General features: G+C 36.9%; 2 protein-coding genes across 2 annotated transcripts in view; both read left to right on the plus strand.

The window, feature by feature from the left end:
• LOC115245939 (sarcoplasmic reticulum histidine-rich calcium-binding protein-like) overlaps nt 1-3,144 on the plus strand; it is a 15,593-nt gene extending 12,449 nt beyond the window's left edge. Inside the window, exons 2-5 of the mRNA XM_029824462.1 lie at nt 927-1,108; nt 1,670-1,903; nt 2,479-2,622; nt 2,722-3,144. Of these exons, the coding sequence (XP_029680322.1) occupies nt 927-1,108; nt 1,670-1,903; nt 2,479-2,622; nt 2,722-2,889 (728 nt within the window). The 3' untranslated portion in view covers nt 2,890-3,144. The remainder of the gene's footprint in view (nt 1-926; nt 1,109-1,669; nt 1,904-2,478; nt 2,623-2,721) is intronic.
• A 3,152-nt stretch (nt 3,145-6,296) lies between these two features.
• On the plus strand, nt 6,297-11,617 carry LOC115245942. Its single transcript, XM_029824465.1, has 5 exons — nt 6,297-7,087; nt 7,687-8,065; nt 8,169-10,816; nt 10,913-11,146; nt 11,245-11,617. Exons 1-5 carry the CDS (start codon nt 7,034-7,036, stop codon nt 11,587-11,589), a joined length of 3,660 nt encoding a protein of 1,219 aa, XP_029680325.1. The 5' UTR covers nt 6,297-7,033; the 3' UTR covers nt 11,590-11,617.
• Nucleotides 11,618-12,370: the final 753 nt, after the last annotated feature.

A 12,370-nucleotide genomic window follows, 5' to 3' on the forward strand; every position in this document is an offset into this window, starting at 1 on the left:
TCATTTTTTATAAAATTTTGAATTTTTTGAAAAATGTCTGTATACATTGTAACTTTCGCAAATTTTGAGATATTGGATTAAATTTTTTTACATGAATAGATTATTATTAAAGGATGGTTGGTACTGAATTTAGTGAGTATCGGTGAAAGGGATCATTTTTTATAAAATTTTGAATTTTTTGAAAAATGTCTGTATACATTGTAACTTTCGCAAATTTTGAGATATTGGATTAAATTTTTTTACATGAATAGATTATTATTAAAGGATGGTTGGTACTGAATTTAGTGAGTATCGGTGAAAGGGATCATTTTTTATAAAATTTTGAATTTTTTGAGAAATGTCTGTACACGCTGTAACTTTTAGAAAATTTGAGATATCTCACAAAGCTTCCTCTATGAGGAAGCAAACATTGAAAAATCCGCATGCTTAAAGCAGCTGAAGCTTTGTAAAATAAAATGATGAGGAAGCAATGTGCAAGTTTCTAAATTGCACAACTCTACTTGTTTTTTTTTCTTCCCGCACGCGTTCAAATTCATTTTTATTTTCTTTTTTCTCCTTCAAAGTTCAAATAATTCTGTTATTTATCGCTTACAATTTTCACGTGGTTTACGGAACTTGTACAATGTGTTTGTAAAATGACAGCGTGAGTTGATTTACAATAATACTTAAGAAAGGTAAAATATTGAAAGATTCTTTCGCGTAATATTGTAATGCGAGAAATGCGATTAATAATAAGCTTCCCACGTGCACTTCTATTTTTCCTCAAACGAGCAAAGCAGCTAATTTCATCTCCGATATTTCACGTCGATGTCTCTCATCCCTAAAGAGAAGAGTAATATCTTCAAATATAAATAGCTGTCTTTTTGAATTATACCGCGAGAAGTCGCACAGTAGAGAGCACCACGTTACTGATTGTTAGAGTAAATGATCTCCTTTCCGATGTAAATCGAGAGGCTCGTTAAACGAGTGGCCTTTACCTTTCACGCTGGTGCTGGCAGCTTTATTTACATTTTATTCGAACACAGGCGGCGACAGACATCGCGTGGAGGGTGCCGGCTCGAAACACGAAGAGGATCACCACGACACGCACGGTCACAAAGGCGACAAGGTATAACGCTCTTCGTTCTCCCGACGGCTATTGACGTCCAGACCGTTGTCATCGACGTCGTCGACGATTTCTTCCTTTTTTTTTTATCGTCCGTAATATAAGTGCTCCCCTTTCTCTTTCCCGCGCTATTTCTCGGGAATATTTATTACACGGTCGTTTTTGTACGAATATCGCTCCCGAGGAACGAAACGAAGCCTCTCGGTATATTCCGCGCGCAACTATTAAAGTATCTTACCTCTTTGTGTCGGCATGAAATGTCCCCCGATAGCGCTTTATGTTTCTGCGAATCTCTCTCATTATCATTATCCTGAAAATGAGCGAGGATTTCATTTCTTTGTGTCGAAATTGACGTTCTAATAATGTCGCGTTCTTGTCGCTTTTTCATGAAACGAAGAGTTCAGCTTTGTGTATCCCGTAAGATAAATGTCTCCCATTTTTCTCACCTGTTATTATCGGATCGATTCTTAACAGCAATCCATAATGCACAATTCTTCGTTTATATAGAAAAAGGTTATATAACTTTTCAATAAGATATGTTTCGATCGGGGGGGTGAAAAAAAGGGTTACAAGGCTTTCCACGAGTTTGAGAACAGCGATAAGGGCCATCACGATAAAGAGAAGCACAAGCACGAGTATGATGAGGAGAATGGTGAAGAGGAGAAGAAGCACGAAGAGGCTGGTCATTTCGGTGAGGAGCATCAAGGCGAGGAGGGCGAGAAGAACGCGAAATTCGGCGAAGACGGAAAACACCAGAAGGGATACAGTACGAAAGGAGAACACAGCGTCTTCAAGAAGGTATTGATCACGCAATTGCATGCCGTTTCTCGTCATTCTACAAAATTAATTTCTTTCTAATAATATGATAAACACTCGCGCATTGTAATTTAAAAGACGCGGTTTTCTCTATCGAAAAATGCGGTAAATATTTTTGTAGACACTAAACCTTTTCAAGATTACAAGATCAAGCATACATAAGGCTTCTGTTATTGTTATTACGATCCTCTGGGCTTCTACGCATGTGATGGTCTTATATATGTGATATAATCTCGTATCTGATATAATATAATTTCAATTCTTTAAATTACGCACATGTTAATAAATCGTTTTTGAAATTGTGTCGACCTCATTAAGATGCGATCGGCGCCATTTTTCTATCGATATTACGATAACATTGTAATAAAATTGATGTTTTTTTTTAACACTTTATTGTAAATATAAATTTTATTTAGAGATATGCTGTTTTGTAGAAAAAAAATAATATTTATTTCTATTTATATTTCAATGATAACGTTTATAAGAAAGTTAAATTTTGTTTAATATATTTTTCTTTTAATTTTTTGGATTAATATATAAATAGTCGCTTTTCAAAGGACGAGTATGAGAAGAAACATGATTTTTATGACGAATATCATGAAGACGGAGGAAATGAAAAGCATGGTGGTTGGCATGAAGAACATGAGGGCCAGAAGGGTGGCCATAAAAAGCAAGGCAATCTGCATGCAGGACATCACGAAGTAATTATCAAATAATTAAAATAATTTTCTTCATCACTAAAACGCTTATGTTTGTCAAATCGGCTTGTTCTAAAATCACGATTTTGTTCTTGATTTCAGGGACATCATGGCGCGGAGAAGAAACACGAGGGAGGCCACCATCATCACGAGAAGAAAGGTCACAAATCGGCCGAGGGACACGAGAACCATCATGAGCACAACGAGAGACATGGCCACAAAGGCGGTCATGCATCAGGGCACAAATTTTCGAAATCAAATCATCGTTGACGAGACGACACATAACTTATCCTTATATAATCGTCGAACGTATTTCGCTTATATCTATTTTAATAAAAATTTCGTTGTCAAATCGAGACTGCACGTTTGGAATAATATTGAGTGGCGTATAACAGATGCGTCAAACTTATCAAAAATTATTATAATAACAATTTTATTCTTGTCATCAAAGATGTAAGACATGAATTTGCCTACATGGGGATTTTATAGTTATATTATAATAAATAAGTTGTATTTTTTTTAAATATTTTTAAATATAACGCATATAAATCTAAGTGAAAATGTCTTCGCGATAAATGTAACTGTCTATCTAGAGAATGCGAGAATGTACAGTTGAACGAGTTTCGAATGTAACGCTGTCATTTATTTTACTGCGGCGATCGTTGGGAAAAGTGAAAATATTAGAAAAGAGCGTAAAATCGGTCGCGCTTCGATGGGCGTTAGTATTGTGCACAAATAAAACTCGTACATTCTAACGCAGATGTATGGCATCGAGGCGACCTTGCGAGTCTTCCTCTTCTTTAACGATACGAAACTATAATTTCTATTTTATGATATGTCAAAAAAATATCTTTACATGCAATTGTAATATTATTTTAATTAAAAACTGAAAAATCATTTTCTTGCATATTTGTAATAGTGCTTATCATAAGCACTAAATAGCATCTAAACAAATTACTGGATGTATTCTGGAAGAAAATCTTTTAATCCTAATTTAATGGACAAACACACACACACATACATAAGCTTCTGTGAGATTATTTTTTACATGGAAAATTCAATCTCGATTAAAGTCAAAGGAGAGTAATTAACGGAAAAATTACTAACAATAAATTAAATAGATAACTATACATAAGTGAAGTGATTAATAAGAATTATTAACCGAGTTTATCGCAATTATATAACATGTTTAGCGATTTATGGAATGCAAAATGATGATAGTTTTGTATATAAGTCTTTGTAATAAGATAAAATAATTATATAATTATTATAAAAATGTATATTTCTGTGTTACAAGATTTACATTCTCTAAAGATATAACATTATTTTTATCGTGTGAATTATTGTCGCTATAAATTTTCACATTAAATATGCGTTATTGATTCACATAATGGGTGGTGTTTCCGTAATTAATATACAGCAGTATTGACGTAGAGGAGTATGTATAGTATATAATCCTGCTGTAAGATTGGTATATTACCGAGGGGATTGATCACAAAGCGCGATTGTGCTTGATGACTCCATTTTCTGGTGAATTTAACCGACGATCAAACTTACTCTGGCAATCGATTTTGTGTGTGCAGTCGATCTGCTGGTTACACGCAGTAATTGGTTTGGCGCTTACTCTTAACGCTTATGCAATTTACCTGGAGCTCTTGATGCAATTATACCTTAATTGTAAGTTGATTGCAATTCCATGATTACATGATAAACAACGGAATATTATTAACAAAATCAATATATGTAAAGTTTGAATATATCATAATTATTTAAAAAAATTTTCTTATGCAGATACAATAACACATTCGCATAATGTTATTAAAAGTTTATTTATTACGTAGATTGCTAGAAAACAATTCTAATTCTATCTAAATATATTATAAGATGCCTACAGCGAAAAAGTTAAAATAAAACTCTGTATATAAGACGGACATCGTGTTGCAGCCTCAAAGAAAGAAAAAAAGAAAAAAAGAAAAAAAAAAACGGTTTAGAAAGACTACAAGAAATAAAAAAGGAATAAACTTGTTAGGTTTGTGTGTTATTTCTATTATTATTATCACGAGAGAGAATTTCAGATTCGCAACATCAGAAGGAAAATAAAGCGTTTCATCCGGTGGTACGCTTTTCCGAGATTCTTGCGCCTTTTTCCGCCAATTTTACGATGTCACATGTTAACAAGAACGTACGTGAAGAAATGTTGCGTATAATGAAGTCAATATTTGTCCGTCATAGCGAATACCGCTGGGACAATGAGCCTCGTGAAAATTGTACTGCGAGATTGTTAAAAACGACGTTTGCCTACGCAGGATCCGTGGTGGGTGGGAAAAAAAGTTGGAATCGTTTTATGCTCGTGACGTAGGTCCATGAATTCTGCTCTCCGTTCCTCGGCAAGCCAAGCGAGAAAATAACCGTGCGATTCCCTGGTTACGTACCGATGTATCATCGATTCATATGATTCTATACAGAGTACCTCAGATCTAACGGATTATCTTTCATCAATAGACTCTTTGATTAATTAGAAATTAATTTTTCCTTAGCGAAAATATCAAGAAAGATCATCATTCGTAACAAATTTCCTATTTTCAGCATTAAATATCCTCGTAATTAATTCTCATCTTGTTAAAGTAAAATTTACTTGAAATTAGATGAGAGAAATAAGATTTCGCTATCCATTTGCAGTTTGATTTTCCAAAAATCCTCCTCTTCTTCATTTATACTCACTTAATAATTTAACTATTTGTCGTTTAACATTTTTGTTGAGAAAAATTAATTGTACATTAATCAAAGAGAGAATTTATAGATAGATAATAATCTATTAAATTCTTAAAATTCTGTAATAGATTAATAATTAACGATATCAGTTTATAAATAAAAAATTAGATTTATTAAAAATATAATTTTTTCGATAATTTTTCCGATATTTCGAAATGTCACTGCCTTTTCAAATCAAATTTACTGAGGTTGCGAAAGCTTATATCGAGGCAACGGTTTACATAACAAATTCTCTTCAATTACGTCTTTTAATTAAGACACAGTCTGGGTTTGTCGAATCTTTGACGCGGTATACAAGTAACGTAAATTGTCCTATTTAGGCTTGAATGCACGTAAAGTTCGACGTAATAATCGCGTGAAAAATCGAGCCACGAAACTTCTTTTCACTTTGACTGACATAATCAATCTCAATTTTGCCTAACTGAACGAAATTCTAGTTACATTTAAGATCGCAGCTGCTGTCTTGAAATTCTTTTAATAAAATGATTCTAAAATTGACTTAAAAAGATAATATTAGAGGATAAATGAAGGAAATGTGATAGATAAATTTTAGATTATAGAAAAAAACATACGAATACATATGTGTATATATAAAAATATATGAAAATTACATTTCAAAAATTTTTAAAAATTTATTAGAGCATTGCAAAGAGAGAAAAATAGAGAGAGAGAGAGAGAGAGGGGGGGAGAGGGAGAGAGAGAGAGAAAGAAAGAGAAAGAGAAGAATATGAAGACAAATCAGTTCCGTCGTCAGTTATGTCGGTCCAAAATAATGACTTGTGGTTCATTCTTTCAATCATATACAATCACCGCTCTAGCGGAATTGTAATTTGCTCCATTCAATTCTTTTTGAAGTAATAATCTACGACGGCTAAAACCGCAGGAGATCGTGTGTGACTTTATCATGATGCGCATCGTGTTCCGGGTGCAAAGATGCATTATTAATCTGGAGCCGGATTACGAAGAATCAGCATTACGACTATGCAGAAATGTAAAATTTACACGATGACGTTGCGATAAATGGATTTGTCAGTGGCAACTGTTTGATTTCCGTTGATCAATATTGCAAATAATTTGCAACAGAGCTGCATTCCACGCAAGCGCCGGACGTTACGCTTTTTTCGTATGACAAATCGACTAACGTAAGCGCAAAATTGCATATATAAGTGCCAATGTGTAGCAACCGCCCGCATAGATATATAAAAATGGCACGAAAGAAATCGTATAAAAATAAAATCTCTCATCGAGAGAATCGCGATATAGCATGGATATATATTTTGCATACCTGCGGATACATTTTCCGCGTGTTACGATACTTGATCGTGTAAAAAGCGCAACGCGTTGCGCAAGGCACGTTAATAATGACACTAAATAATGAAAGACCGGGATGTGCTTTCAGATCGGCTTCGGCCGAGCGACGATAATCTTGTGCAACCGACAGAGAAAGGAGGAAGCCGAATTCAAGAAACGGATCAATCGCAGGGCCGATTGTCGACAGTTCCTTCGACACTTCAAGATATCTAATCGCTGTAAAACTGTCATATCATTCGCGAACGGTTCTTCTGATAGAGGAAACGACTCGATATAATTGCCCGGTCGCGTCAACATCGCAGTTCAGTCTTTGTCGCGGATTCGACGAATCATGGAAACCTGCCGGAAATCGATAGCCACGGTGCTACTATTGTTGATTTACTTGGTAATATGTCGATAATAATTTTTAAGATTTTTAGAAAAGCCCTTAATGATAAAAACATTGATATAAGGATAAAAAAAATATAAAAATAATTAATGCGGGTTTAATTAATTATTGTAGTAGCGTATATTGTGTTATTGTGTAATAATATATGTACGCTTTACCACAAGAATAATCAAAAATAAATAATCCGCAGTAAATGTGCAAACGAGAGGGCTGCCAGCAGCAAAGGGTGGGCGCGTGTTTATGTCAACTTTTAATTAATGCGCTGAAGCGACGGGGAATCTAGTGGTGTGTGGTAGTGCCCGATATCGTAAAATATTATTGGGATCTTGTCCGAATTGACATCAATCTAATTAATATGCGTGACATATTTAGCAACAATAAATTTTATTGCATTTATGAGAGAATAATTATCGCTCTTACCGCGTGATTAAATATATGAAATAATGAAAGAAGCCATATCGTATTGTCAATTTTCCAAATGAATAAAATTTGATTGATGCTTTACAATGCTCCCTCGTAAAATAATGCTTGCACAATACAAACTTAATTATATATTTATAATATCAAAATCGACGCTACAATATCGATGTTTGCAGCTAACGTTACGAATCGGTGACGCAGTCGCCGGACGCAACAACACAAGAGTCGAAAATAATCCCAAAATTATTCTGGAAGAACTGATTATCAGCGGGAGCGGCAATGACACTCGCGTAACAGCGGACGCGGTGGCGGAAGATGCTTCGATGATCGGTGATCAGATACTCTCGCTTCTATCTAAGCGCGAGATACGGCGAAGCGGACGTTCGAAGCAGATGTCGTCAAATTCGGATCAGGACACGGCACAATCGCGCACTGTGATCGTCGACGTGAACGATGAGGACAATTTGGAAAGACTGAAGCACGTGATCGCGAAATACGAGCCGCAGAGGATCACATCAAGAAAAACCAAGAGGAAAATCGTCAACGGTGCTCATGGTAAATAGAACGAGATTACTTTTTTTTTTCCCGACAAAAATAAGGACATTTTATATATATCGAAGAGACGATTAGTTTTCTATATATAATATTTGTTCTTCAGATGTACTACACGCCAAGGCCGCAGGGTCAACAACGGATCTCGAGAGGGCTTATGACGAAGTGCTGCGAAACATATCGCGAAGGGCGCCCGAATTGACATCTAGCAACGTTGCGACATTGAATCCTTATTTGTCCCAGACGAGGAAGAATCTGAGAAAAATTTACATTCCAGAAGCAACGATTCTACCTGCAAAAGACGACAAAACGCAAAAATCAGGTCCCGATGCTGACTCTTCGTATACGTCGCCCACTCTAAAAGAAAAGAAGACTAAGAAATTACTTAAAAAGTATTTGCAACTAAATCGCACCGTTACACTTCCTCAGAGTTCACCGATCGAAGAGTCAAGACTTAACAAAGAAATTGCTGACGAATCAAGCACGCCTGGAAGATATTTTGAACTTCCCAATGGAAAGACGAAACCAAAAAATGAATCACTGTCCATCGAACCATCATCAAATATTTATTCCGAATTGACGGAAGAGCCTGAAAACCGTCGCGAATGGAACATTCAAGACTCTTCGGTTCAAACTATATCTCCATTTATCCCACAATCGAACAATAATAATTCATACAACGCTTTCAATGTAAATAACTTGAACTTTCCAAGTGATACAAATACCGTTCAGTTACTGTCAAAGTATAACAGAATACCGAGGCCATTCTCCGTATTGCGATCGCCCGATTCACCTGTCATCGAGATACCGTACGGGAAACCGAGCCCCTCACCAGCGAGTGTCAATCGTCAACAGGTTGTCCGTTCCTCCGCAAGCGTTCTTCCGCTGATTCTTCCAACGGAGACTCTTTTCAATACGCCTTCGGCACATCGTTACGTCGCGAAAAATCACCTCAAACCTGAAGGAGATTCTACAACACTCGTCAACACAGAGGCGAGTCCGCCGACGAGTCCCGCGAGCGAGAGAACCACCTTTGCAGATTACGATGTATCTTATACAGATATAATCAGCACCACGACGAGTCCTCTGGTCACCATCAACGATCAGCGAAGGATATCCTCGTCGGATTATTATGCCATTACGGAGACTCCTGCGGAGCAGATTGCTACGAGAACGGACTCCGCTAGGCTGATTCATATTCCAAGTCAAACATCCGCCTCATACACTGTTCAGCAAGAGAAGAATCCGCAAGCCGTACGCAGAGATGGATTTCTACCTAGGATTACCGCCTATAATAATCCCAAGGACGAAAAATCGAATTTAAACGCGAATGCCGGACTCGCGTTGTACAATAAATTCGCGAGCGTGTACTCAACTAACGAACCTAATGTATTTAATGTACCGAGAGCAGTCACGCAAAATTATCAAAACTTCAGGCAACCGGTGCAATCTTTGCACGCGGTAACCTCGCAACAAGTTTCTACTCCTCTTTACGCAACTTTGAAACCTATTTCTACCCCATTGCTGAAAAACGGACCGATTGCTTCCGCTAAACCTGCACTCGCTCCGTATTATAATAGCGGATTATTCGTTTCGCAAAGAAAAGAAGGAAAAAAGCTTAATGACAATAAAATAAACGCAGAAAATGTCGAAATAAACGAATCTCGTGCCGCAGATGCGGACAAAAGTAACACGGAAGCTGCTGATAATGAGAACAATTTTGGAAATCATAAAACTCAGATCAATGACGGAGCTTACAAGAGTTACAAGACGTCGAATGAACAACGCGACAAGGAGGATCGCGAAGAGGAAGACAGAGAAGATCGTTATCAACAGCCGAAACGCAATTATGGCTATCAGGATAAATATCATGAATATGATAAAGATAATAAAGACGATAAAAATGATGATAAACGCGAAAAATACAACGTTCGACATAAAGATGAAGAAGAAGATGCCGATGAAACGCAAGAGGACGAATATGTCAATACTGAAAAAGATGAAGACCAGCCTAATCATGGTGATCGTTATCAATATAATAAACATAAATATGATAGAGATGACTCTGAAGAAGAGGACAAACAACGTTACGATCGTAAGAAATATGATAAAGAAAATAATCGTCGCGATGAACACGATCATGAGACTGACGTTAAACACAAATTTCTAAGTACCAATAAATACTTTGACGGCCCACAATATAGCGATTACGAATCTCGCGAACCCGATGAAAAATATCGCGAACGTTACGATCGAAAGAAACTACCTCGTGATAAGAAAAATCGGGATGAAGATTCCGAAGATGAGACCTTTGCCGAAGACAAACTGATTGCTCGACGCTCTAAAGATGAACTTGCTCGCAGACAACGCGAAGAATACAAGAAGAAACAAAGTAAGGATGATAAAACGACGCAAAAGCGTAAGTACCATCGTCATCAGCAGGCTACCCCTCGAAGAGATTCACATCACGAAGAGCACAAGCATGAGGAATACGACGAAACTAATCCTAAGCACGTTCGCGAGGAATATCGTCATCTTCGACAGCACGTCAAAGATGATAATCGTAGACACGATAGTGAAAACGACAACGAGAAAACTCATGATCACGAGCACGGCGAGACTCAGGAACACGCGCATAAACATGAGGAGCATCATGAAAAGAAGAAAGATGGGGGAGATCACGAATTCGAGGAAGGCGGAGGCGCGGAGCATAAAGAAGAACATCACGGACACGATGGAGAAAAGGGACACAAAGTAAATTATTCTGATATCGCATTTTTTTATTGCATTATCGAATTTATACCTAGTTTTGCCAATTCTGCTAATAATAAATTTCTTTAATGTTTACAGGGTTATAAAGTCTGGCACGAGCATGAGAAGGCTGAAAAGGGGCATCACGACAAAGAACATGCCAGCAAGGAGTACGACGAGAAAGATGGCGAGGAGAAGAAGCATGAGGAGGAGGGCGGATTTCACAAAGAGCATCATCGCGGTGAAGCTGGTAAGAAGTCAGCAGAGTTTGGCGAGAAGGGTGAACACAAAAAAGGGCACAGTACGCATGGCAAGCATTCGGTGCACAAAAAGGTAACGTAAAGAAGACAAAAAAATTAAATTTTTAATAAAATAAAATTCTTTTATATTATATGACGAGGTATATTTTATTATTATATACTAATTTATAGGACGAATACGAGAAGAAGACAGAGTTCTTTGATGAATTCCACGAGGATGGCGGCGTGGAGAAGCACGGCGAACATAATCACGAGCACGAGTCGAAGAAGGGCGGTCACGAGAAGAAGGGCCATCACGATGCCGCCGATCATGAGCAGAAATACGGCAAGGAGGAGAAACACGAGAAGGGAGGTCATCATCACGAGCATAAGGGCCATAAAATCGACGAGGGTCACGATCATCATCACGATCACGATGAGAAGTACGGCAAGAAGGAGGGGCACGAGCATGGGAAAAAGTGGAGTTTCAAGAAAGGCGACAACGGTGGTCACGCAGGTGGCGGTCATAATCGTTGAGGAGGACCTTAATAATAATAATGAACAGATGGTGGTTTTGCAATTAACGTGATTGTTAGCGTTCTCGTGATCTCTGATATTGTGGAACGGATCAGTGTCGTGTGTGTCCGAATTATCGTTGACATCGATCACGTTTAATCGAAACGTTACGTATTACACTTTAGAGAGGGAGACACGTCGCGTGTATGATATCTTGTCGTTACCTATATTGATCATCTAATAATTGAGATATGGTATATATTGTACATGGCGCTTTTAGCTCTTACATCGTTATCTATATAGTTTCAGTTAAACAGGAGCGAGAGGGATGATTGAAGAAACATCGGAGCGAATGCTAACTGAGGCGAAAGTAACTGATTGACCTTTGCGAGTTGAGTTTTCTGGAAACCCGGGAAACTCGTACAAGATAAAATTAGTTAAGATAAAATTTTGTTTTTCCAATTTACTTTCGTATCCTTCGAGTGTCTCTCACGCATGATTGATACTAAACCTAAGATAAAAATATGAACATTATAATTAAAGAATTACTCTATAACATAAATGATCATTAATGATAATGATGATATTATAGATCATTAATGATGATATTATATTATAAAGATCATTAATGATGGTATTCTATATATGATGGCGTTTGATATATTTTTTGTTGTCATCATATTTCTCGATATTACTTATAATATTCTTGTATCAGTATAAAACATGTGCAATCTATTAAAAATTACAATTTTTAATACTGTTATAAAAAACTTCTTAGACTTCAATTTCTAATTTTTTGGCA

The sequence above is a fragment of the Formica exsecta genome, unplaced genomic scaffold (genome assembly GCF_003651465.1).
Source record: "Formica exsecta isolate Colony F162 unplaced genomic scaffold, ASM365146v1 scaffold137, whole genome shotgun sequence".
In the NCBI taxonomy this organism is placed as follows: domain Eukaryota; kingdom Metazoa; phylum Arthropoda; class Insecta; order Hymenoptera; family Formicidae; genus Formica; species Formica exsecta.